Genomic DNA, 23448 nt, shown 5'->3' with positions numbered 1-23448 from the left:
TAAATCGAACCGCAATTTAATACAAGAAAAGAATACTTTTTTCCATCGCTTCCTCTGCTGAGATCTACTCCAATTGAACGAAATGTTCCTCTACTCCGGGACTTTACGGGCAAATTCGCTTACGTTTATTGTATTTGCAATAAAAGACTGAATCCTACTGTCAAACTACAGTGCAGTATGGTACCCAACGGGCAAATTAACACGACCCGTGCTTGGCCCGCACCTGGCTTGACATTTGACAAATTTTGACAAATTTCCAGAAAAAGTCGATTCGCTAGCGTTTCTTCGATTTTTTTTGCAGAATATTCAATGTAAGCAGTGAAACGTGCGATTAAAAAATAGACGCAAATTTAGCATGACTCTCGTTGCAAGTGATACTGCGTGTTGAAAGCACTCGGCATTTCCCTAACGCTCCCAAACTGCGCATTTTCGAACGGTCTGAACGGGTAGCTTGTTTCGCTTTTGGTCCCCGGGAGCTACAGCTTCCGTCTAAAGAAATGTCTTCAGAGTTCGATAAGTTTAACGAGTGCTTAAAGGCATCCTTCTGGAAGAACGTGAAAAACAACCGTGCCGAGCGGAAAGCGAACGGCACTGCATTGAAAGTAGAACCAAAGCCAGAGCTGAAAAATGAATCCGAACCAGCGATGCAAACTGCGGTACAGCAGCATCAGTCCCAGCCCCAACAACAGTCACAGCTGCAGCCGATGCGATCCACGCCCGTTCCCGTGTCCGCTGTTTATAACATAAAGTGTGAATCGACGGTAAATGCATCGCTCCAGGAACTGCTAGAAAAAGATCCGAAATGTGAAGAATATGATGACTATATACCTCCGCGGGCGCCAAAAACGCCTCCCATGGAGGACTACGATGACATGGTACCGCGGCCACAAACGCCCATGGAAATTCCCAACATGGACGATGTTGTGGAAATTTCCGACTCTCCGGAACGCTCTAGCCGAAGGGCAATGGATAAGTTAGGCTCGAAAGAAACCAAATCGGACGAATTGCTACAGGAAAAACTGTGGCAATATTTCGGTCATCGTGATTTTAAAAGCCAGCTGCAAAAAGAAGCCATCGAAACCATTATAGCAAGTACGTACAAACAAATATGTAAACTGCATGATGAACGTCACATTCTAATCCCTCTGCCGTCATCCTTTCTTTCAATTGTTTTTCCATCGCAGGAACACGAGATGTGTACGTTTCGATGCCTACCGGAGCCGGAAAGTCGCTCTGCTTTCAACTGCCCGGTGTAATGCAGGACAACAAGGTAACGATAGTATTTTCCCCTCTGTTAGCGTTGATCAAGGATCAGCTAGACACATTAGCTCGAATTAAGATACCGGCCGACTCGATCAACTCGAAAATGGGTACACGAGACCGCGAACGGGTGATCAATGACCTGAAAAGCGTCAAGACCGATATACGTTTTCTGTATATCACACCCGAGCAAGCGAATACTGCCACGTTCAAGGATATTATGCAGCATCTGGTCAAGTTCCGGAAGGTCGCATACGTTGTAGTAGACGAGGCGCACTGCGTTAGCGAGTGGGGGCACGATTTCCGACCCGACTATTTGAAGCTTGGCAATCTGCGGGCGGAATACCCTTCCGTACCGTGGATTGCGTTGACGGCAACCGCTTCGAAACATGTCGTGGAGGACATATTTCACAACCTACGCCTAAAAGAACCGGTGGCCAAGTTCAAAACGCCTTGCTTCCGACACAATCTCTACTATGACGTAGTATTCAAAAACTCCATCCAAGACGACTTCCTGCATTTGAAGGACTACATCGAAAGCATCCTTGGAAAGCAGGACGAAGTGAAACCGGTAAGTTTAAGGCGTACCATGTAATGTTTTTCTTAACGGGAAGTTTCACGAATCAAACGAATTTTTGTTTTGTTACAGAGCAAGCGTGCTTGCGGTATCATATACTGCCGAACGCGCGAAAATACGGAACGTGTGGCGACAAATTTGACAAAGCTCGGTTTACGCACGGTTCCTTATCATGCAGGACTGAAACAATCCGAACGCGACCAGGTGCAGGAAGACTGGATGGAAGGAAAGTACGTCGCGATTGCGGCTACCATCAGCTTCGGCATGGGTGTGGATAAAGGTTCGGTACGGTTCGTTATTCACTGGGACAATCCCCAGAATGTGGCCGCCTACTACCAGGAATCGGGTCGGGCGGGTCGCGATGGCAAAAAGTCCTTCTGTCGCATTTATCACTGTCGCGACGAGTGTAAGTCGATCGAGTTTCTGTTGCGACAAGATTTGCAAAAAAGCAAAGACACACCGAAGGAGGAAGGTGCCAAGCAGGCTGTGAAAAACTTCGAGAAAATGGTCGAATTTTGTGAAAGTGCACGCTGCCGACACCGGCTGTTTACTGACTATTTCGGTGACGATCCGCCCGACTGTCGAAACATGTGCGACGTTTGCACCAATCCGAAGAAGGTGCAGAAAGCCATCGACTACTTTCAGCAGCTGGCCTACACGGGAAAGTTGAAAACGATGACGGCCTACGATGATGACCCGTCCGATCTGTATGGGGGCGGTCGGAAGGGCTATGAAAATGACTACTACGATGGTTGCAGCAGCGGCTACAGTGATGGTCGTGAAAAGCGCAAACAAAGTGAATCGGCGCTGCTGATTCAGAAACAATTCCTCCTCCGTAAGGCGGCTGCCGCGAAAGACATGAGCATGCAGCGATCGGCCACGATCGGGCGGGTAAAGTTTGCCATGCAGACACCCGTCAAGGTGAGCGGATTAACGATAGCGACGCGCGAAACGTACGTTACCTCGCTGGCCGATCTGATGAAGAAAAACGTGGAGATCTGCAAAGGGATTGACGAACCGGACTACAGCCTAGTGTACAAGGACTTTGAAGACATCGCGGTGGAAATGGAGTACGAAGCGTTCACTAAAAACACCGTCAAAAGTTTGTACCACCGAGCGATTGTTAAGCAGGTAAGTCCGCTGTCTTACATTGTCCGTTAACAAAAAACTGTCCGTACGTTCTTTTGTTATCCCCTGTACATAAACACACACACAATTCTTATTGTTCCATGTAATCGCTCTGGTTGGAGGGGAGCGCGTTATACTATTATTGAAATTGAGTTAAACACATTTTCACACGTCTACTTTTGTTTTTTTTACATACGTCCTAGGACATATGGCCTCTTAGTGCAATCAAAGATACTTATTTACCATCATTCCTCCTATCAGTTCGGAAGCTTTCAATCAATTTGCGTTTTTTCGCCTTTTGGGGATCAATTCAATTGCGAACATTACAATCCATTTCAATCTGCGACTATCAACGAGGATAAATATTTCCAATGCTAAGCATGTAAAGCACAATATTGAACCAGTAGCAGCAGCAGCAGCACCAATTGCAACATAATCATTGCAGTGATCGTTTGATCAAGGATCATCAACAGTATCCGTTTACACCGGGCGTGCCAAGCGTCGAGTACGTCATCCATGAACCACAGGCGCCGGCGGCAGTGTATGTGTCCGCTGTGTACAGTGTTCACCCGTAGGTCTTATCTCAATCCAACCAACCAGCAACACTTCCGGTTTACCACACACCATCAGCTTCAACAGTGTCGCTGGTATCAGTTTCAATCGTCATCTCAACCACTTTCTTCCTTCTGTCGCTCGTTAATGTTGGCTGTTGGCGTCCACGAAAGCCCCGTACAATAGTCAACGATCAGTTCAATCTGCTACCTTGCCCTGCACGTCGCTACTACCAATCAATGAAAGTCAATAATGACGAAGCACACGTTCAGATGTATAACAGGTATTGTTGCTAGCTCACTTCGGCCTACTCAATAAGGAACTATGGCAAACCTGTGCCATTACCATCCTAAAGCTACCATTATCCAAAAGTCAAATGGTTAGTCGGGAAAACCAACAAAAAAACACAGTAAAGTATTAGCTTTGTTTATCGGATGGCGAGCGTAGAAATGGTTTCTTAATATGATGTATGATGTGTATATTTGGAATGAGTCAAAATTTCACTTTCGTTTTACATCCCCCTATTCTCTGATGCAGTGATCTCCTTTGCCATTGCATCAGGGAATGATTTACACGACCGTTAACTGTAATGTTTTCGTGTGTTTTCCTAGGTAACGTCACTGAAATCGGCTGTGGCGGAGAAAATGTTACATCCACGGGTGAAGGAGTACTGCCCGAAGCATCGGGCTAATCTGGGCGGAGACTATAGGACGATAGAGGCCGATCTTAAGCGTAAGTACGGCGACAACATCGTGGAAGAGATCCGATCGGATGGACACGATAAGAAGCATGACGGACATCATCATCACCACCATCATCACCATCATCGAAACGAACGCAATGGTGATCGTAAACGAACCTCCAAATTTACGGCGAAAACCAGTACTTCCCGTGACCGTGACGGTCTCAACCAGTCGTCGATCAGTTCCTACTTCAGTGCAAAAAATAACGCGTCCTCCACTGCCACTGCGATGGCCAGTGGAAGCAATTCTGGCCTGATGACGATCGATGATGGTGACATGTGGGATGACGATCAGCTGAAGGAAGGTGGCCGATCGAACAATGTGAAGCTGGCACCACCGGAACCGGCCACACTATCGCTGATCCGTTCACCGCAGTCACCTCCCACTTCACCGATATCACCTCGATCACCGCGCTCACCACGCTCCCCTCCGTCCCGGAGATCGCCGCGTTCGCCACGTTCACCACGTTCTCCAACGTCGCCACGATCGCCCCGTTCCCCGTCGGTAGAGTACGTCTCAAATGACCAGTACCAGGAGGTGAAAACGCGTCGGCTAAGCGAGCATGGCGAACGGCATCGACGATCGACATCCCGAACGGCGTCAAAAGACCGTACCTATCGTGATCGCTCCCGATCTGGTTCGAGGGGATACTCGAGTGAGCGATCGCGAACCAAGCAAAAATCGACGTCCTACAAGCGATCGCGCGAAAGCAGCCGATCGTACTCCCGGGAACGATCTTACTCGTATCGATCGGGCAGCTCCCGTTCGAGGGATTGGGAGGAAGACGAGATTGCAAGGCGTCGGAAGCGTAAATATGAGGAAGAAGAGTATGACCGAGAGTACGAACGTGTCCCCGTGAAATCAAGGGTGTACGACGATGAGTATGAATCCAACAACAAACAGCACCATCATCCTTCACGGAGGCCACCGTCACCAGAGGAGGAGTTCAGTTATGCCGCTCCTAAAAAGCGAATATCGCACTACGCTGAAAACAGTGGTTCCACTGCTGTAGGGTACGGCAAAAATTCGGCCTACGGATCCGCTGCCGGTGGTTCGTCTTCCGGGTATAATAATTACGTACCTCACAAAACCGTTGGCGGCGGTGGTGGTGGTGGTGGCGGTGGCGGTGCTAGTGGTAGTGGCTCATCCCAAATGTTGAACAATGAAGATATGTGGGATGATGATCCGGAACCATCGTCGTCTAATTCACGGTCGAAGGATCAGCCTCCTTCGCCGCCAGCATCACCACCGTCATCACCGCCTCCGCCGTCCTCACCGCCACCACCATCATCACCGCCGCCAATGTCACCCTCTCCGGAGCCGGAATATATGCACACCAAGTACCTACCACCGTCGCCTCCGCATCGTCCACCGTCGCCCGCATCACTACCACAAACATCGATACATCACGATAAGCATCCGATGCGCACGTACGATCACCGATCGCCGTACGACGGAGCGCACGATCCGCGCTTAACGGGTACACCAAAAAGTCCACCCTATTCCCAGCTGGGAGCCAGTGGCAATGCACTCTCCTCCGTGTCCTGCGTGAAACCTTCGACTTCGGTTGGGTTTACGACAGCTGCTCAGATGCACCTAAATTCCCTAGCGAACAAACCATCATCATTACCAGTGAGCACGATGCAAGCGGTAGGCCCAACAATGGCCGGCGGTACGGCCAACGTAACAATGATGCAAACGGGCATTGTTGGGGGAATGAAACAATCGTGCATGAACACAGTTACCACGAACAACGTGCCCGGCCCTTCCAGTGGAAATTCATCCAACGCTCAACAGCTTATGTCCGGCTCGTCCGGGCATACACCGGGCGGTGCACCCGATTCGGCCGGCTCAACACCGTCTGGATCGCAGCTTGCAGAGATGGAGAAGAAGAAGAAAAATTTGGCCAGCTGCGTCATACACTATCTGATGCCGTACTATCGTGATCAAAAAATCGAAACAAAGGAGCTGTTCAAAGGGCTTGCGAGGAAGATTTCGCACAAATTCTACGAAGCCGATGTTACCGGTAAGCACACACACACAAATGTTAAATATTTTCCGATATTTAATGACGTCCCGCATTTTGCGCTCTCATTACCTCTTTGCAGCTGAGCGTAAAGTGAAGAAATACATCGATGATATGATGGCCCACAAGGGTATTATTTCGAGCGAAGCGGATTTTCCCAAATAGAAACGACGCAAGGCGCGCTCGCGCGCATACAAATCGCGGTCATATCGACGACGTTCACGCTGCTGACGCGCAGAGTGAATGCGCGCGATGGACGCGTCGTTGTCTATAATGTAATTTAACGAACGTTCTGTACATATTAGACCATAAGCAACAACCTCCTGCTCTACCTTGCATGACTCAATGTAGAAGCTGGCGCGCGCGTGCGCTTTGGTGGCCAACGAAGAACAGCGCATATTCCATTGTTACAACGTACTGTCAGGATAGCAACGGCCATGCTCCAGGCCGACATCGCCTCGAAACCCCAGAAAGTATGGCAGGGAATTGTTTGCATGTGCTTTTATTACAGAGAAAAAGAATTGCCAATGAATGGCATTCATTGCCATGGTAGTGTGCTCCCGTCGGATTGACGGCCGTGTTTTAAATGGAGGGAAGGTTTGTTTTTTTTTTTACTTGCTATATCTTTTAGGAGCTTGCATTAATTTTGATGTATTTTGTTTTCATTCTCTCTCTCTCTGGGAGTATGCCGGTATGTGTTGCGAAACATCGGTAGCAATATATGTAATTTAAAAAGTCATCTAGTTTTTTTTTGTACTACTTCCCCATTTTTGGTAATTTAAATCGTACGAAAGTCGCAGGAACATGTGTGTCGATGCGTTACATTTAAGGCTTGTGATAGCTTTTTTAGAGTTTGTAATGGATTCTCGGCGGCGGGGCGGCCCATTGGTATATGTGATAAACGGTGCCGGTTCCACATGACAGGACCGCGTATCAAATTACATCGGAACCGTCCCCCCCATAGCAAGGACTTACTATCTGGCTACGTGGTAAAAATTAACCTGGTCAGCATTGTCAACATGACCTCAGAGGTCATTAAGCCGAGAGAGAGAGAAAGGATTCTCGTCCGATAAATCTCCGAATCCTATGTTGTCGAACCTTTTTGGAGTTCCCAATTTCAATCTTTAAATGGTCAAATAGTATAAACAAGAAATATTTAAACATCGCTCACAATTTGCACATGAAGACAGTGATCAGTTTGATAATTTTATTTACACGGCCAACATTAACATAAAACGATCAATTCAGTAATTGTCTTTGCCGGAATTCAAACATGAAAGTAAGGAGCATACTTTACTACCAATCGTTTATTGGTAATAGCACCGGTTTTCCACACGACAGTCTTGGTATGAAAATCCCATACGGATCGCGTTACTCCGTAGTTGCGTAATAATAAAAACATGTGTAGCAAGCCAGTTATGGCAGGCATGACCTTAGTCGGTCGTTACTCCAAGAAAAAGAAAAAAAAGGAAGACTTGAGAATTGCCCGTAGCCATTAATGTCACTGTGTCAAAATTAATGCAAGAACCTAACAATACATTCGATGGCGGATTCATTCGCCGTTAACCGTTTCATAATAGGAGCAGGGTACAGTGGCCACCTTTATTGCACACAGACACTAAATACTTATTACGCCCGGACGTTCTGTAAGTTTGTGTGAATAAAGATACATTCTGATAATAATATTCTCCTTAGTGCTTTTGTTAGTAGTAGTAATCACTGCCAATACACCGTACCGTTCCGATACAGGCCGTTTATTAGTCCTACAATGGTAATTTCAAATGCTTCGGTGCTTTTGCAAAGCAAAGCTCGCGTTAAATCGTTAAAACAAACAATTAAAATGAGAAACAAAAATCACTCAATGTGTTATGCAGAGAAAGTTTGCCTAACGCATTTGGCGACGGTTTAAAACAATTGATGAACCACCGTCCTCTCTCCTACCCGGTCCGTAGTACGGCAAACATCTCGGCCTATTGTGGCTTTTGCAGTGATTGATAATATTCCGATAGAATCTGCCAGGCCTTCGGTTCCATGAATCCATTCGGAGGATTTTCTCCATTGCGCGCCAGTGTTCGCATTCTGGTGCCGGAAATGAAATCAAAGTCCTGTTTGCGTGCCGGGTCGAAGAAAGCCATCTGCGAGCAGGATTTATCGTAAGCCGCAACACGGAACGGCAGAATCTGGAAATGGCAACAGACAAGGTGATGCCAAAATTAACGATCAATTGAGAAAAACCGAAAGAACATCGTTCACAAACTACCTCTATACTATCCAATCCCGGTGCCATCTTGAGTACCCGTGAACCATGCGTGCCGTCGTACAAATTTCCATCAGGATAGAGGTCCTTGTCCGGGTGGGGCATACCTGCGGGGTCACGCCCTACGATGTAGTGATTGGCGCCAGCATTCATTCCTAGGTAGGTAGACAAATCACAAAATGATTAAACATCCGCGCCACCCTTTAACTAGAAAAGGAAACTACTTACGAGCCTTAGCATGCCACTGTACTTCCGTTGGACCAGCATACATCATGGGCGAGGGAAAAATGGCCAGCACAGTGTGGTCACGGTCGAGGACTCCCGAATCCAGCACCGCCTGATGCTGAGCCATACGCACCGGCAGTGGTACATCGTCATCCTTCGTCCAACCACCAAGCGGATGCAACAGCAGTACTGGATTTTTGAAGCCACGCTCCAACAGCTGCCGCCGACAGTCACTCATCAGCAGTGCATGCCCATTGTGGATGGGATTGCGCAACTGGAAGGCAAACACGGCGTCAGCTTTTATCTCGCGGAACTTCTGCCGCAGCTCGTTCGGCGTTAGTCGATAAGCGTCCAGCCCGTCTTTCCACTGGATGCGCTCCAGCACCTCGATCTCGCCCCCGACCAGATAGTCGCCCGACTCGAGGATCATCTTAATGTATGGATGATCACGGTTGGTAGTACCGAATTGCCGGGCACACCGTTCCTCCTTGCGCTGGAAATAAAATTCCGGCTTGCGTAGAACCGCCACCACACGGTCGTTGTATTGCAGCGCAAGAGCACTGACCCCTTCGAAACGTTGCTTATCGGCCTCACTAACGGAGAGCACTATCGGGACCGATTGATTGACTCGCAGCGTTTCATCCTCGTTCAGCAGACAGTTGAAGTGCAACGCCTGTAGGTATTCCTGTTCGCGCATGAAACCCTTCAACGGATAGGCCCACCCTTCGGCCAGTATCTGGAGCCATTGCAGCTCAACCTCGGTAATCGACAGCGAGGGCAACGTTTTCGCTTCCGACTCGAGCGCCTCCTTCAAACTCGCCGCCACGTACAACTCCGGCAGTGGTTCGTCCTCCTTGATGAACTTCGGTATGATCGCCTCATCCTCGAGCAGCTTAATCAGTCGCAGCGTCGATTCACGCACCGTCATGCCTTCGGTGCTGACGCGCAGATCGGGTGCGTCCGGTGCTTCGTACGCTTGCGTCACGCCCGTAAAACCCTGGATAACGCCCTGGCGCGCCTTCTTGTACAGACCCTTGGTGTCGCGCGTTTCACACACCTCCAGCGGCGTATCGATGTAGATCTCGAAGAACTTCAAATCGGCATCCTTGTGGATTTTGCGCGCCATCTCACGATCTTCGGCGAACGGTGAAACGAAGCTGCAGATCGACACGACGCCGCTGTCAGCAAACAGCTTGGCCACTTCCGCCACGCGTCTTATGTTTTCCTCGCGCTCCACCTGGGAGAAGCCAAGGTTTTTATTCAACCCGGTACGAATGTTGTCGCCGTCGAGCCCATACGCAGGGATGCCCTTGGAGACGAGAAACGCTTCAAGCTCGAACGCGATCGACGTCTTACCGGCGCCGCTCAAACCCGTCAGCCACACCGTACAGCCGCGGAAGCCACGACACAGTCCCAGATTTTGGCCGCGTACTTCCCGTGACACATTGTGCTTTTGTTCTGTCACGTTCGTCGCCACCTGAAGGCACTGCAAATGATGTGAGAGATGGGAAAGGAAAGACAAACGATCGTTTATTCGCTAAATCAACTACAACGGGAACATTGTGTGAAAACAAACAGACACATCCAAGGACACAGCGGCACAAAAAGAAATGGAACTGGATTATATACCTCCTGCATCATAATCTGTCTGGATCTTGGAGCCGGCAACTCTTCGACACGAAAAACCACCACTGAATGATGCGAGAGTTTTCGCGACTCGACACTTAAGTACGGTTACACGCGAGGAAAACATATGAACGATGATAATAAGCGCACAAAGATAAGTTATTTGCTTTCCCGCAGTAATGTCCCAAAGGCCCGCCACTAGTGCAGTTGGCTTGCATTGTAGAGCTCAACAGCGTCGTGCGGTTAACGAACACCTTGGTAATCGTGATCTATTACACGACGACAGACAGCTCTGAAATATTATTATCCATTAGAAACACTGGGAGACAGAGTGCAGTGCAGTATTTGTTTGTTTGATTGTCCACAAATGCCATTGACAACAAAATTGTGGAAAACAAATGCTTTACATACTTCCGGTTTCACATTTACTTCATGTAATTGTGATGAAATAACACTATAGGGCCATACAACAACATGCATTACATGGAGCAGTTTGTTCTGGAATAAAGTTTTGTCTAGTTACCTCTAATACACATCTTAGTTGGCAAGGAAAAAAACAACTGTTACTCCATTTTCCTAGTGCTACGCTTTCCTACCAAAGGGGGGTACTACACCTTCCTACAAAGTTACAGCAAGCCAGTTACGGCGCTTCCTGAAACCAAAGTTCATTGGCCAGCGAGCCCGATCAACCCTTACATAATCATCATAACATCGAGCGCGTGAAGCACACTCAAAAAGCAAGGGGCAAACGCGATACAAGATTGAGGTGCGTTATGCCGTAAGAAAACGGTCAAACATCTATTCAAATCATTTCAATCAAGCAACCATTGCCGTAGCGATGGGCTTCCTTCAAAAGTTGATATTGCCGAATAGTGCCAATCCGGCTCCTTTTGGTAGATGCAAATCGGACTTGGGGTCGCTTTTTACATTGTTGGAAGATCCCACCGCAAAGTGAAAGTTTTACAACACAAGCCTTTTTTCTGGATTTTGTTTGTTTGTTTTTTTTACCTCTTCCTTTTAATGTTCCATCCGTCCCGCGGACCTATTATTATGTGCAATTTCGTAACGAACTTCAGGGTGCTGCTGCTGCTTACCTCTGGCGAAATATTACCGGCACAGTCCTTATGCTTGGCGCAGCTTGTCTTCACCATCGTTCTACCACCCCCGTCCGCATTCTCGTAATTAGAGTTGCCCAGAAAGGAATTATTGTTGAAGTTGGCCACTTTTCTTCGCTTTACAAACATGTTTGATACCGTCCGTCCGATTTGTGTTTCGTGATAGAAAACTGAACCCGTTATCGCACTACAGGTTCGATATGTAGCGCAGAACCGTATCGAATTGTTCGAACCGTATCGAATTGCGTGAAAATACTGCCTCACAAAATCACAAATCACACAACAACACCTACAAACTTGGTGTTCGAGCTCGTAAAAGTAACGAGGGCTAGCAAATGATTAGAATGTGAGTTCGAATTATATGTAACTAACACGTCCGATCCGATCACGACGCTCGGTCGATCAACAATGATGCCCGGAGAGGCTGCACTGGCCGATGATACCTGTGCTGGAAATGTTGGCGATCGTCGCTTTTACAGTTTGGGTCCAATGGTCTGCGTGGTGAAAGTTTCAACAGCCAAACCGCGATCGATGCGTCGATTACACTTCACCGCACGAGTACCGGGCGGTTTTCACCGTTCTGTATTGTTGTGTTTTGTGGTTCCGGTGCTAAAGTTTGTTATGGCACTTAGGGAACTAGACGTGGGTTTCCTATTATTCACCGCAGCCGCAGGGAAAAAATCACTTTTGGAATAACCTTTATTTACATTCCATCTTTCTTTTGCTCTCGCGCCATCAACGGCACAACAAACTCGTCACTTGGCGTAGTAATTATTGTACGTCGATTGATCGAGACCTGTGTGGTAAGTTTACGTCGGCTGATTCGCGCAAAGTGAGCGCCACATGCAAAAGCGCTGAACGTATTTATGAAACCCACCCTTAACATCAACCCTTCTTCATCGGGTGGTTGCGTGTGCCAACCCTATACGAGACATGTCCAACGTTCTATCTCTCTCTCGCTCTTATGTACGCACTTCGCTTTCACGCTGCTGCGCGAGTGGTTCGCGATAAAGCGTAAGCAGCGGGCAGCGCCACAATGTACGAGTTTCAATTGTAATGAGCCGGAATTTGCCGTAGCCGGTGATGCCCCTTACGGCAGCACTTCTCCATCGTGCTTAGTCGTACAAATTTGTAGTACGCTTGATGACCCTTTCGGTGATGTCAGTGGTGCGGACCGTCCCCCCGGGTCTTGCCCATCGCTACCACGTCGCCCACGGGGGAGGGTCAATGGGCCATGTCATGTAGCTCTGTGCATTCAAATGAGTGTAGAGTGTCGCGTGATAATTAACAACCGGTTGTTGCAGCTTTAGAACCGTTCCTCTCTATTACCTCTTGCTAACGTGCAAACGTCAGCATATATCATGACCCCAAAACCTGACAAACGTTTTGATTTCAGTTCTAAAAGCCCCAAATTGGTGTGCCGGTCCGCACTGCGATAACCGTTTTTTCCATTTAACTATTATGGTACACGATAATCATGTTTATCAAACAACTTGGATCGTTTGAAAATGATCGTGTTGATGACAATGTGCATTGTTCGAGTATGATAATTTGAGAATTTCTTATCAGCTATTCTTTCGCCCCGCTCTACACTCTAGTTTCAGGCAGTGCGTAGATTAACATTCCATATGGCAAGAAATGTGTACGACGAGAGCATGAGCAGGACCGTTAAAGTAAAGTGTACCATATGGTTTACTGGATGATGGCCTCACAATATGAAACGATGAGCAGTCACCGAACGGAACAGTAATCACGTGTTTTGTGGTGTATCCGCTCTATGGAAAATGTAGGAAGTTGCTGGTGTCAATCAACTCCAAACCGATTCATTCCTTCCTAAGCAGAACTGAAAATCGTGTACTCATTTCATCAGAGCACATGTGTCAATCGTCTGTATAGAAATCATTTGAAAATATTTTAAATAACCTCCACTGTATTATTCAACCGTATATATTACTCCATTGCCGCATGCATACTATCAATCTAGAACTATACTTTTTTGCTCTTACCGTTTTCTGCTTCTTCATTGCCTTTTCTGGTTCGCCGCTCATGATGATGATGTACCGGTTATAGGGCTGCCTTCGATAAGAACACTTTTGTATTTGCTTCGGCTATTTGTCGCACCACCCGTATTTTCCCGTGTCAGCACTATTGAACACAATCTAGGCGATTACTAGCTAATAGTGGAAACATTCAATTACCCTTGGTGAGAGGCAGCGCTCGAAACCTTGCCACCTTGCCCGCAAATGAAATTCCAACTCGCACCAACGCTCAAAACGCCACCCGGAGGAACGAACACTACCAACGACAGCAACACGGTGAACGTTTAAGCATTGCTTTCAACCATTTGTAGGCCACAGTACCGCACCGGTGCTTTGTGTGACGAAAAAGAAAAGAGCAATACCGGACCGAAAATTACATACCGCAGCCGATGGAATTTTGTAAACAACGGGTTTACGTCGGTAAACAACGAGATGTCACACATGGAAAATTTCCCAGGCAACCAGTAAATTTGACGTTTGCTGACTGCAGTCGGTTTGCTCGAATATTTGAGTTCGTTCGAGTAGTTGAGCTCGAGCTCAAACCGCCTAACGCTACGTAACGCTACCTTTTTGCAAAAACCGTTTTAAAATTATAAAAATGGCAACGCATTATTTTGCGCATTGTGATAAATTTATTCACATTCATACATTCACTAAAAGACAAGTACCAGTCACTGTTGTAACGTTTTTTTATGTAAAGAAAACTCAACCACAGGCTCATTGCTTATCCACTCATTCCATCCATCCACCACTAGCCGTATTGTGCTGCATTTTTTTTAATGAAACAACCAAATCTGAGAGCTTCCTATCCGTCTTTTGACACACTTTTTTGTTCCGTATTGTTTGTGTATTGCATTCTAGAATCTACCGCATTTCCATCGTTTAAAATTACATGTTTCGTATGCCTTGCACACTTTGCGCTTATTGCTCCTGAGTATCATCCTACTGGCCCCGCTACTGATCCGCATTCGGTTCGATTTGGCCGAGCCTCATTCCCCTTTGAGTGGATCCCACTAATGATCCAGAATGCGCATATTGCCGGAAACGATCTTGTTCTCCAGGATAGCACCGGCAGGAATATCGATACGATCGCCATGATTAGCAATAATGATGACCGTGCCTCGCAACGAAACCCCTCGGCCAAATGTAACATCACCGGAAACGGTCAAATGATCCAGCTCGATCAAATCGGGAATATTAGCAAAGCGACTGAGGAACTCCTTCACCTTGCTGAAATGATTGTCGCCCAACTTCACCAGCGGCGTGGTAGGGAACATGCGCTGCGGGGACATTACCAGCGATCCATACTTCAAGCTGTACAGGTTGGACATTACAAGCAGCAGGTCGGAGGTTTTCTTCACCGGCAGGAAGCGCGACCGTGGCACATTGATACCGATGCCACCGTCGAAACATTTCATGGCAGCACCGACGGCCGTCTCGAGCTGGATCACGCGCATGCCGTTATCCAGCGTTTTGTTGTTCACGATAATCTCCATGTTCATCGTCTTCGCATTCAGCACCCGCTCGATCGACTCCAATCGGGCCCAAATGTTGTTGGTGTTGAAGAACTTGAACGTCTTCACCGACTTGAAGTCATCGACGTGCTCTTTCGGCACCTGTGCAATTTCCAGCAGACGCAGTTTGTGCTCATAATTAATCAGCGTACCACCTTTCACGTCGGCACGAGTCTTATCCGTCACTTCCATCACAAACTCGATCGGTTTATCACCCTGCCGGTCGTCACCAATTAGACGGTTCAATATCTTTATGTCCACCGTAGCACCCAGATTGTCGATGTTGGACAGGAAACAGTACTCACGGCCCTCCTCGATGAACTTCCTCAACAGTCCCGAATTTTGGAACGATTGATAGAAATCGCCGTGACCTGGCGGGTACCATCTGCAAGGATAAGGAGAAAATTACATGCGTTACCCTTTTTTTCTACACACAACATCGATTTGCGCAACGAGTAGCGCAATGATCAAACGGCATAACTTACGCGTCGATATCATTCTCGATGTCGAAATCCTTCGCAATGGGCAACAGCGAGTCTCGACTAATTCGTGGGTAGCAGCTTTGGTTAAATGTGTAGATCTGCACCTGAAAGCCTTTGTACTTTCGGATCACCTTCTCCGTGTCCACATCCGTGTTGAACGAGTTCATCAGTACCAGCGGTACGTTGGCGTTGTACTTTTTGTTCAAATGCTCGATCTGCTGCACCGTGAGGTCAAGGAAAGTTAGATCATTGCGCACCGGTATCACACTTTTCGGCCCGTGACAACCCATCGACGTGCCAAGACCACCGTTCAGCTTCACCACGACCAGCTTGTCCAGCATGTCCCGGATGTGCGCTTCCTGTGGAAGTTTAAGCGTCGAATAGTCCTTTACAGCGCCCTCCGGCAACTTCTCGATACGATCCCACTCGACCGAAGGACCATCCTCTTGCAGGAAACGATGATATAGTGCCTCGAATCCGCACATTTCCTTTTGTACGCCCGTTTTCCGCGATTCGTCCACCGTTTCCAGCAGATGGTCGAGGTCCTTCTTGAGGCGCATCAGGGCATCGCGTTTCGTCGCTTCGTGGAACTCCTTCGTGTCCGATGGTACACGCTGGTGTCCACGCACCTATAAGGGTCAATCAACCAAAGTGCAATACATTAGATATACCATGTCGTTTGACGATCGTACGGTCAAGGTAACAACAAATAAAACGATCCCGTCCAAGGTGTCTATCCGTTCCAAACAACGATCAAAACATTATGGGAACACATTGCCAAGGCAATTACTCATAGTAGTACAATAATACAACAGTTCCGCATGACCTTCGAAGCGCCTAATAGACTAGTTATTAAATCGCAGCCGTGTCCCGGAATGGCTCGTCACGTGTTCCTGCTTTTAATAATGACTACTATCAACTACTATGGAAGTCATTAGAGATAATTTTGCTGCTTATCACTGGCACGATTATACCATCTGAATGCCATCTGGGTCTAAACACCACCGCTTAGCATTGCAAGCAAAACACATTCAAATAAACGCAACAGTTCCCGCCTCAGAGTTCTCACTTTGCAACTCATTCCACGGACTAGCGATCGCGGTTAGCAAATGATTCAAGGTTAGCAAAAATCTTAACGCAATTATGCACGGATGGATGGTACGTAAACAAATCTCTCCACTTTCCGCTTATCCGCGATCACACTCAATGCAATGCGTTCCCTTGCCGGCAGTGCAACCGACCGACGAACCTGCCCAATGCCGCCGGTACATGGATTAAGCATTTTAAAATGCACTTTTCCACAATCTGAGGCCCCACTGTTGACTGCCTTGGCGTTGAGCACGATGCACGAATTCTGTAGCCCCAGCATCACCGCGGCGACTGGTGTCGATTCGACTTCTAGACGTTTCCGCCGTTTTTGAATTGATCTTCGGAGAGGTCAGACGCCGCGTTCTTGAATGTGTACAACCCGTGGGAAACCCGTGGATGCGTGAATTGTTCCAGAGCGGGTCTTTTCTTCAAGTACAGAAACAGATTGCTAGCGCACCGAACTTGTACTGTTTGGCTGACGATCATCTAACGATACTGAGACCGTGATAGCGTATGCTGCTGGTTTTTATAGATGTTGATTTTAGTCTCCCTCCTACGATTTTTTGAGGTTTCTCTGCTCGATCCTTCATTCATAAGACTAAAAAATGCCCCTTCACAATTTGAGGATAGCATTCCAGTAATCCATTCTTAACCTTACCCAATAACGACGTTCTACTCTGGACGCAAATGTGCAAATTATACTTTGGAAGGTCTGTCTCACTATAACCACAGCCCAGCCTCAAAAACATTGCCTAATCTGTCTCGTCACGCAAATGATTGATGTGTTCTGCAGGGTAGTCGCATGTTTTCGGAATACCTGTTTTGCGTTTTCGTCCAGTTCTAAAACTTGATCCCAATTCCAGAAGTCCCTTCGTATGGTTGACAAGGGCGAGGACAAACAGCATGACCCTTTCCATGATGGGGATCGATATCATCAGAACCTGTTCAACCCCCCTCTACTTTTCTGTTTATGATGCTTATACAAAAATTGGCGTTAGTGTTATATTGCCACTGATAAGATTACCACACTCTTGATACAGGACAGTGAGTTGTAAAACATCTTCCTTATTGGAACGCCAATTGCCGGCATGCACGAAAGGTAAAAGGCAAGAACAAAACAGTCACTTCAGGTGGGTGCGAGTAAACGTGATCGCCACTATGATGCCGATGATCGTGCACAATTCGTGCGGTAAACTGTAGTTTGCTCTGCGCAAACGTACTTATCAAGCCACTGCCTCCAACAGTCAGTTACCCCTGATATCGGTCCATGTTGATTTCATCTCATCATCGAAATAGACGTAGGGTAAGTATTATTTTACATGCTACATCTGCATGTACGGCTAAAATTTTTTAACGCAAAAAAATCATGCACCTGATCAAATCTGTGCTATCGAATTCATGGCCAAACTCGAATGGTATTACTTTACCGACGTGCTTGTCTGTCCAGACAATCTGGTACGAGGTTGAGTTTACGAATTTTGAATGATCAAATCTCTCCCGTGGAGAGCAAACGTGGCGCCCTGTTATTCTTGTGGCACATGTTACTTCGATCGAGATTAGCCATCGCAGTGTGTACGATGGCTCGTAAGTTCTGCCCTTATCTCAAACACTCTCTTTGGGCTATTTGACTTTCATTTGTTCTTCAACAAAGCCCGTAATGCCGGTGCTTCCTCTCCCACGGAACGGCATTGTCGCATCGTGCTAGAGGTCGTTTGTTTAACGCGGGATCACAACATAGTCGCGGCGCCACACTTTTGTCAATTTGCGCCGCGATGATGATGATGATGCTCGTGTTGATCTCTCTAACCGTTTGTTTCGATCGTTATCTGTGGGTTTCCTGTCACTTACGCTAAGCAGCAAATCGATGGCTCCGGTCATTCTGCACTCGATGATGCACTTTTATAAACAAAAACGCACTCGTCTTCCTGCCTACGCACGTTGATTTGCGTTTATCCGCGCTTTGCTCGAGCTACTTGGATGATATTTGTTAACTGCTTTCTGCACAGCACGCAAACTGTTCACAAACTATTCGTTTTTGGTACGTAAAACGCTTTTCGATTGGCGCGTGTGGCCTCTTCTTCGACCCAAATGGGACTGAAATGGGATCGTGTGTGGTGACTTCCAGCAAGTTCGACCTCTCTGTCACAGGCGTGTGTGACCAGTGATACCCGCTGCCCGTTTTGAGAGAATGATAACGCATCATCGAGCTGTAAAGGCTTTGCCCACTAATCAGCTCAGCCTTTCTTTGCCTCCCTGTACCCTGCTCATCACCACTTACATCAGGCCATCAGAGTAGATGGATTCGGACCGGACCGGGAAGTGAGTGGAGTATTTCTGTTTGTAAATATCCCACAAACTCTGCTGATAGTTTGCGAATGTGATCGCAATAGTAATCCGCTAACCTGTGGTGTACGGAACATTTCCCGCAGAATGCACGGGAAACAGTCAGTGGGGTGTAGTGGGTGTGTATCGGATGGATTGATTATTTCGAGTACGATGAAATCCAGATAAGGGTTTTAAAAACTAAGCGCTGTTTGCATTGTTGGAGGTGCAGAGTGTTACGCAAACAGCCACATTACTTCTAAGTTGAGCAAAATATGTTTGAATGAAATGGATGATGCACCGTGCGCTAGGAGGGAATGCATTTTCAGACAGTTTGTTTTTAAGCGTAACCTTACACTTCATGAAGCCATCTATGCTTTATTGAGTGCGAAGATTTTAAACGATCCTGCTTTGCTGTATACTTGCGCTGACGGCCAAGGTCGATCAAGGTTACCGTAGCGGTCTGCGATCCGAGATAGATCAATTGCGACACTTGGATAGGGCAAAAGCCGTGCGGTTTCCTCTCGTGAAGCCTCCTCTTCATCTCATTCTATCTGTGAAGCGATTTCTTATCTTATCAGCTTACCTTTTCATTTGGAATATTCAACATTTTTCGCGAATCGTACTGCACGGTCTGAGGACACTCCTCGCACGGAAACACACACTGGTGCCGGGTATCGGACGGTTTTTTTTTTCGAGACTGCTGGCACCGTCGGGGTCACCGTCCGTAAAGTGTACCGAATTTCACTGCAATCACACCACCAAGCACTGACACGATTGTACTCCCACTGCAAGCACCTGTGTCTTGAAATACGACCAGCGATATCAACCACTTCCTGCTCGCGGCCACCAAACAATGACGAAAACTGCAGAACTAAAACAAATTTGACAGCTCACCGTGCCGAGGACGGGTGTCAAATCAGTACGCTTCGATAAATCGTGCCCAGTTTTTATTTGGAAACAACCAAAACCAGTCGACCAAAACCAGGCTTTCTCGCACATTTTTATCATTTTTTATCAATAGAATAATTAATGTTTCATGGTTCTCAGTAATTTGATAGGCGGTCGGTTTGCTTTTTGCCTTTTATTTCAACGCAAACATAAATACACAATACGACACACACAGATAACACAAGAAGGGAATTTTTAAAATTGGTCTCAGTTGTTCGGCAGAAAAACGTAAGCCCCAGACGTGTTTAATCTTGCTGCCACTGAAAATAAAAGAGTTTTTGTTGTTAATTCATGCCAAGGTATTTCGTTAAGGGGACATTTTCACCTTCAATGTTGGTTGTTGTCCTCCCATCCGAGTTGCCTCTTGCTCGCGGCGTTCTTGTTCCATCGCTCGCTGCTGTTGTCTGCGGACCTTGTCCACATCCTTAATGCCTCGCGATTCCTGCTCTATTCGTCGCCTTTCCGCTGCTTCACGCTGTTGCTGCCGACGGACCTCCTGCGGAAGAAAAAACAGCCAAAGTTATTGCACCGTAGCTTTCTCTTTTGCAGGGCCTCCGAGACTTGATGTGCGTCTCGTAAAACTTCGCCCCCAATGGGTAGGCGTCACTTACTACGTCTGGTGTAAGTAATTCCTCTGAAGATCCTTTAAAGCACGAGGAACACAATCCCATCCCGAACAATTTGGATGCAACCACGAAACACTTGTAGGCTTTCGCTGCCCTTGTCTCGAACGTAAACAAAACAACAATGACAATGGCAACAACAATTTTCTCCTGCGATTACATTGCTAGGTTGATTGCTCCAATATCTGCTCCCGTTGTCTGTCAACCGCAATCGTCGTTTTTCCAACAACAGCAACAAAATTAAAAATCTCGGATTTGGCGCGGTTGGGACTCCGCCCTAGCTTCTTCAAATAGGGACAATAGTTTAGAAAGTCTACCAGGCAACAACGCCACCGTATGAAGGCCATTGAACGCAGCCAGATCTTTTAAAATAAGGTATTCATCTAGCTGGTGAGAGGAATATTGCTGTCCCGGCACTAAGCAGTTATGCCTTTTCACTGTGCACCTTCATGTGCCGCTGGAGACCGTTCTTTTGGCGGAATGCAGCATTGCAAATATCACAAACGAATGGTTTTTCTCCGGTATGACGCCGAAGATGAAGTTTCACGGATTTGCTTTGCGTAAATCGCTGACCACACACGTTACACACGAACGGTTTTATGTTGAAATGAGTGTTCCTATGTGTCTTCAGCGTCCCGCTTTGTGTAAAGCCTTTCTTGCAGATGTCGCATTTGTACGGTTTTGACCCTCTGTGCGCGTGCTGGTGCCGGTACATGTTCGTTTTAGAGGCAAACTCCTTTCCACAGTCCGGGCAACGGTGCCGCACGGATTGCGTTTTAGCAGATGGCGGCTCATGCCTCAGACATGCTACAACGGATACACTTTTGCCACAGGTTCCGGATTTTTCATACACTGGGCTCTCTTTGCATGTGTCCTCGAGATAGTCTACCGTGTCATTTAAAACAAGCTCTTCATTTTTGTCTTGCTCTTCCGCGTCTCGAATGTCTTGGGCCTCGTCCTCGTCACTCATTGACGAAATTTCATCGCGTTTCTCAGCTACAGGCAGTAGATAGCCTTCATCCGAAAAAAGTTCAAATCCAAATATCTTATCCTGTTCTCCATCACCCGTCTCCTTGGCGATGCTTTGTTCAATCACTGGTATGCTTTTGCAACCATAATCCAAAGACTGTTTGTCGGTTAGAACCATTTCCTCCACGACTTCCTCCGCTTGCACTTCGAACACCAGCTCAGATTGTTCATACTCATCCGAAAGAACGTTTTCGGACGAAGTCCCAGTCTCCATGTGCGTCGCATTATTGGCCTTTGCGCGTAAGTGTCTATCTGTGCGATTGCACGCGACTTTAAATTCATATGAGATCGACAGCATCTGCAAGCATCGGTGGCATATGTGTGATGGCAGTCCATCGGAGCAGGAAATCTAAAACCAAAACGAACTGGAATTAGTCACCAAGTCTGCGGTATACACCAAAAGAAGCTTACATCTATCGAGGTGCACCATTTAAAGATGTTTCCATACACAGACAGCGGTTTTGTAGCATTTTTGCCTCCACAGCCACGGCACACGTCCGATTCTAGTTTGCCACCGGTTTCGGTAGCTAGCACGCAATCCATTTAGATGGCGCACTTCATGCAAAGCGTTTTGGTCGGTTTTCTCAGATATCAGCAGCACCAGAATCGAACTGTTTCCTAGTTTTTTAAAAGAATGCACCCAATATTCATTGTGCGGTGCATTGTTTACTGTTTCACGTCTTCTTCTTCTTCTTCTTCTTCGTCGAGGTACTGCCACGGTACCACCTAGGGATCCAGCTTCCTGGGCCTTCCCTTGTTACTCCGTGGTTATGGACTGATACCACTACCTCTATTTTTTTGTGGACCGGCTACTCAGGCCATATGTCCTCACTTTCTACGATTGGTACAGTTGCTTCTTATAGTCTGCTGTTTATGGATTGGTGTTTCACGTCAATAACAATAACAACATTTACTGTCATTGTGTAGTGATGGGTATATAACGTCGAGTATGATTCTCCGCACGTTCGTCGACGAAAGTTTCAAACAGTTGACGAACGGGCGAAAAGAAGCGAAACATTTCAAACGAAAGGCCGTTGGAACGACAGTCGCAGACCACGTGGGAGCATTGATGAAGCTGTACAATCAATTAAGTTAAAAAATAATTACCAAAGAGCAGTCAAACGATGATTTAAGACATATGATGACAAACGATGATTTAAGACTCTCTCTCTCTCTCTCTCTCTCTCTCTCTCTCTCTCTCTCTCTCTCTCTCTCTCTCTCTCTCTCTCTCTCTCTCTCTCGCTCTCTCTCTCTATCTTTCCGTATCTCCACTGTTTCTAAAGTGCAACCTGGTAGTACCTTAATCCTAATAAAGTCACAGCAGGACTTCTTTCGTTCGATACATTCATCGACATCTGCATACAAATGTGGGATCGGGGCTCAATAAAGACAACTGAAGAGCACCGTCCGTTAGGACTGCCGCCACTGCCGTGTCGGTGCTTTTGTGCCGTGTCTGTTTCGAGCTCACAACGCGGTACACGTTCCCAGGGTTCGAAAACGGACACGAAACGAGTGACACGAGTTACATTGTGTACATATTGGTAGCATAATCTCCTAATAACGACCGCCCGACCGACCGCATGCGAGCTGCGCTACACAGGGACACTTTAATCCTTATTTAAGGTGCATAACGAGGGTCTAGGAGATTATCAAACAGACACAACACACTACTTAACTTTCATTCAGCTGTAAACTTTCGGTGGTGCGGACGAATCCTCCGGATGGAAATATAAAACCACGCAAAAGCGTACCGTCGGCATTTATTGCTGGTGGAAAACGGTATGTCCCTCGGTGTGTACGGTTGATGAACTTGTAATACTTCCACGGTGATCCTCTTGAACTTGACGACTCACTTTTACCCGGGAGAGAAGCGCTTGAGGGGGCATTAAT

General features: G+C 47.1%; 5 protein-coding genes across 10 annotated transcripts; 1 reads left to right on the top strand and 4 right to left on the bottom strand.

Moving 5' to 3' along the window:
* The first annotated feature begins 233 nt into the window (after positions 1-233).
* LOC125764633 (ATP-dependent DNA helicase Q5) lies at positions 234-7971 on the top strand. Of its 2 annotated transcripts, XM_049429060.1 has the most exons (5): positions 235-1092; positions 1185-1831; positions 1910-2968; positions 4129-6286; positions 6369-7971. In XM_049429060.1, exons 1-5 carry the CDS (start codon positions 498-500, stop codon positions 6449-6451), a joined length of 4542 nt encoding a protein of 1513 aa, XP_049285017.1. In that variant the 5' UTR covers positions 235-497; the 3' UTR covers positions 6452-7971. The 2 variants fall into 2 exon arrangements, with proteins under 2 accessions (XP_049285018.1, XP_049285017.1); XM_049429061.1 differs by lacking the exons at positions 4129-6286; positions 6369-7971 and adding an exon at positions 3169-4122 and having other exon boundaries at positions 234-1092.
* Positions 7972-7984: 13 nt separating this feature from the next.
* Positions 7985-13978, bottom strand: LOC125764634 (bifunctional 3'-phosphoadenosine 5'-phosphosulfate synthase). Of its 3 annotated transcripts, none has more exons than XM_049429063.1 (4): positions 13516-13978; positions 8772-10254; positions 8547-8698; positions 7985-8466 (listed from the first exon to the last, which is right to left on the bottom strand). In XM_049429063.1, exons 1-4 carry the CDS (start codon positions 13555-13557, stop codon positions 8257-8259), a joined length of 1887 nt encoding a protein of 628 aa, XP_049285020.1. In that variant the 5' UTR covers positions 13558-13978; the 3' UTR covers positions 7985-8256. The 3 variants fall into 3 exon arrangements, with proteins under 3 accessions (XP_049285020.1, XP_049285019.1, XP_049285021.1); XM_049429062.1 differs by lacking the exon at positions 13516-13978 and adding an exon at positions 11489-11731; XM_049429064.1 differs by lacking the exon at positions 13516-13978 and adding an exon at positions 10398-10532.
* A 160-nt stretch (positions 13979-14138) lies between these two features.
* Positions 14139-19830, bottom strand: LOC125764635 (UTP--glucose-1-phosphate uridylyltransferase). Of its 3 annotated transcripts, none has more exons than XM_049429068.1 (3): positions 19542-19830; positions 15548-16173; positions 14139-15447 (listed from the first exon to the last, which is right to left on the bottom strand). In XM_049429068.1, the coding sequence occupies exons 1-3, from the start codon at positions 19563-19565 to the stop codon at positions 14562-14564; spliced, it is 1536 nt and encodes a 511-aa protein (XP_049285025.1). In that variant the 5' UTR covers positions 19566-19830; the 3' UTR covers positions 14139-14561. The 3 variants fall into 3 exon arrangements, with proteins under 3 accessions (XP_049285025.1, XP_049285024.1, XP_049285022.1); XM_049429067.1 differs by lacking the exon at positions 19542-19830 and adding an exon at positions 18482-18933; XM_049429065.1 differs by lacking the exon at positions 19542-19830 and adding an exon at positions 16794-17131.
* Positions 19831-20024: 194 nt separating this feature from the next.
* LOC125764637 (small VCP/p97-interacting protein) lies at positions 20025-20647 on the bottom strand. The gene is made up of 3 exons (XM_049429070.1): positions 20518-20647; positions 20232-20402; positions 20025-20166 (listed from the first exon to the last, which is right to left on the bottom strand). The coding sequence occupies exons 1-3, from the start codon at positions 20575-20577 to the stop codon at positions 20152-20154; spliced, it is 246 nt and encodes an 81-aa protein (XP_049285027.1). The 5' UTR covers positions 20578-20647; the 3' UTR covers positions 20025-20151.
* A 306-nt stretch (positions 20648-20953) lies between these two features.
* LOC125764636 (zinc finger protein with KRAB and SCAN domains 7-like) lies at positions 20954-22441 on the bottom strand. The gene is made up of 2 exons (XM_049429069.1): positions 21970-22441; positions 20954-21907 (listed from the first exon to the last, which is right to left on the bottom strand). Exons 1-2 carry the CDS (start codon positions 22099-22101, stop codon positions 20954-20956), a joined length of 1086 nt encoding a protein of 361 aa, XP_049285026.1. The 5' UTR covers positions 22102-22441.
* Positions 22442-23448: the final 1007 nt, after the last annotated feature.

Source organism: Anopheles funestus, chromosome 2RL (assembly GCF_943734845.2).
Source record: "Anopheles funestus chromosome 2RL, idAnoFuneDA-416_04, whole genome shotgun sequence".
NCBI lineage: Eukaryota > Metazoa > Arthropoda > Insecta > Diptera > Culicidae > Anopheles > Anopheles funestus.
Note: the sequence above shows the minus strand (reverse complement) of the source record. Positions and strands in the feature narration are given on the sequence as shown.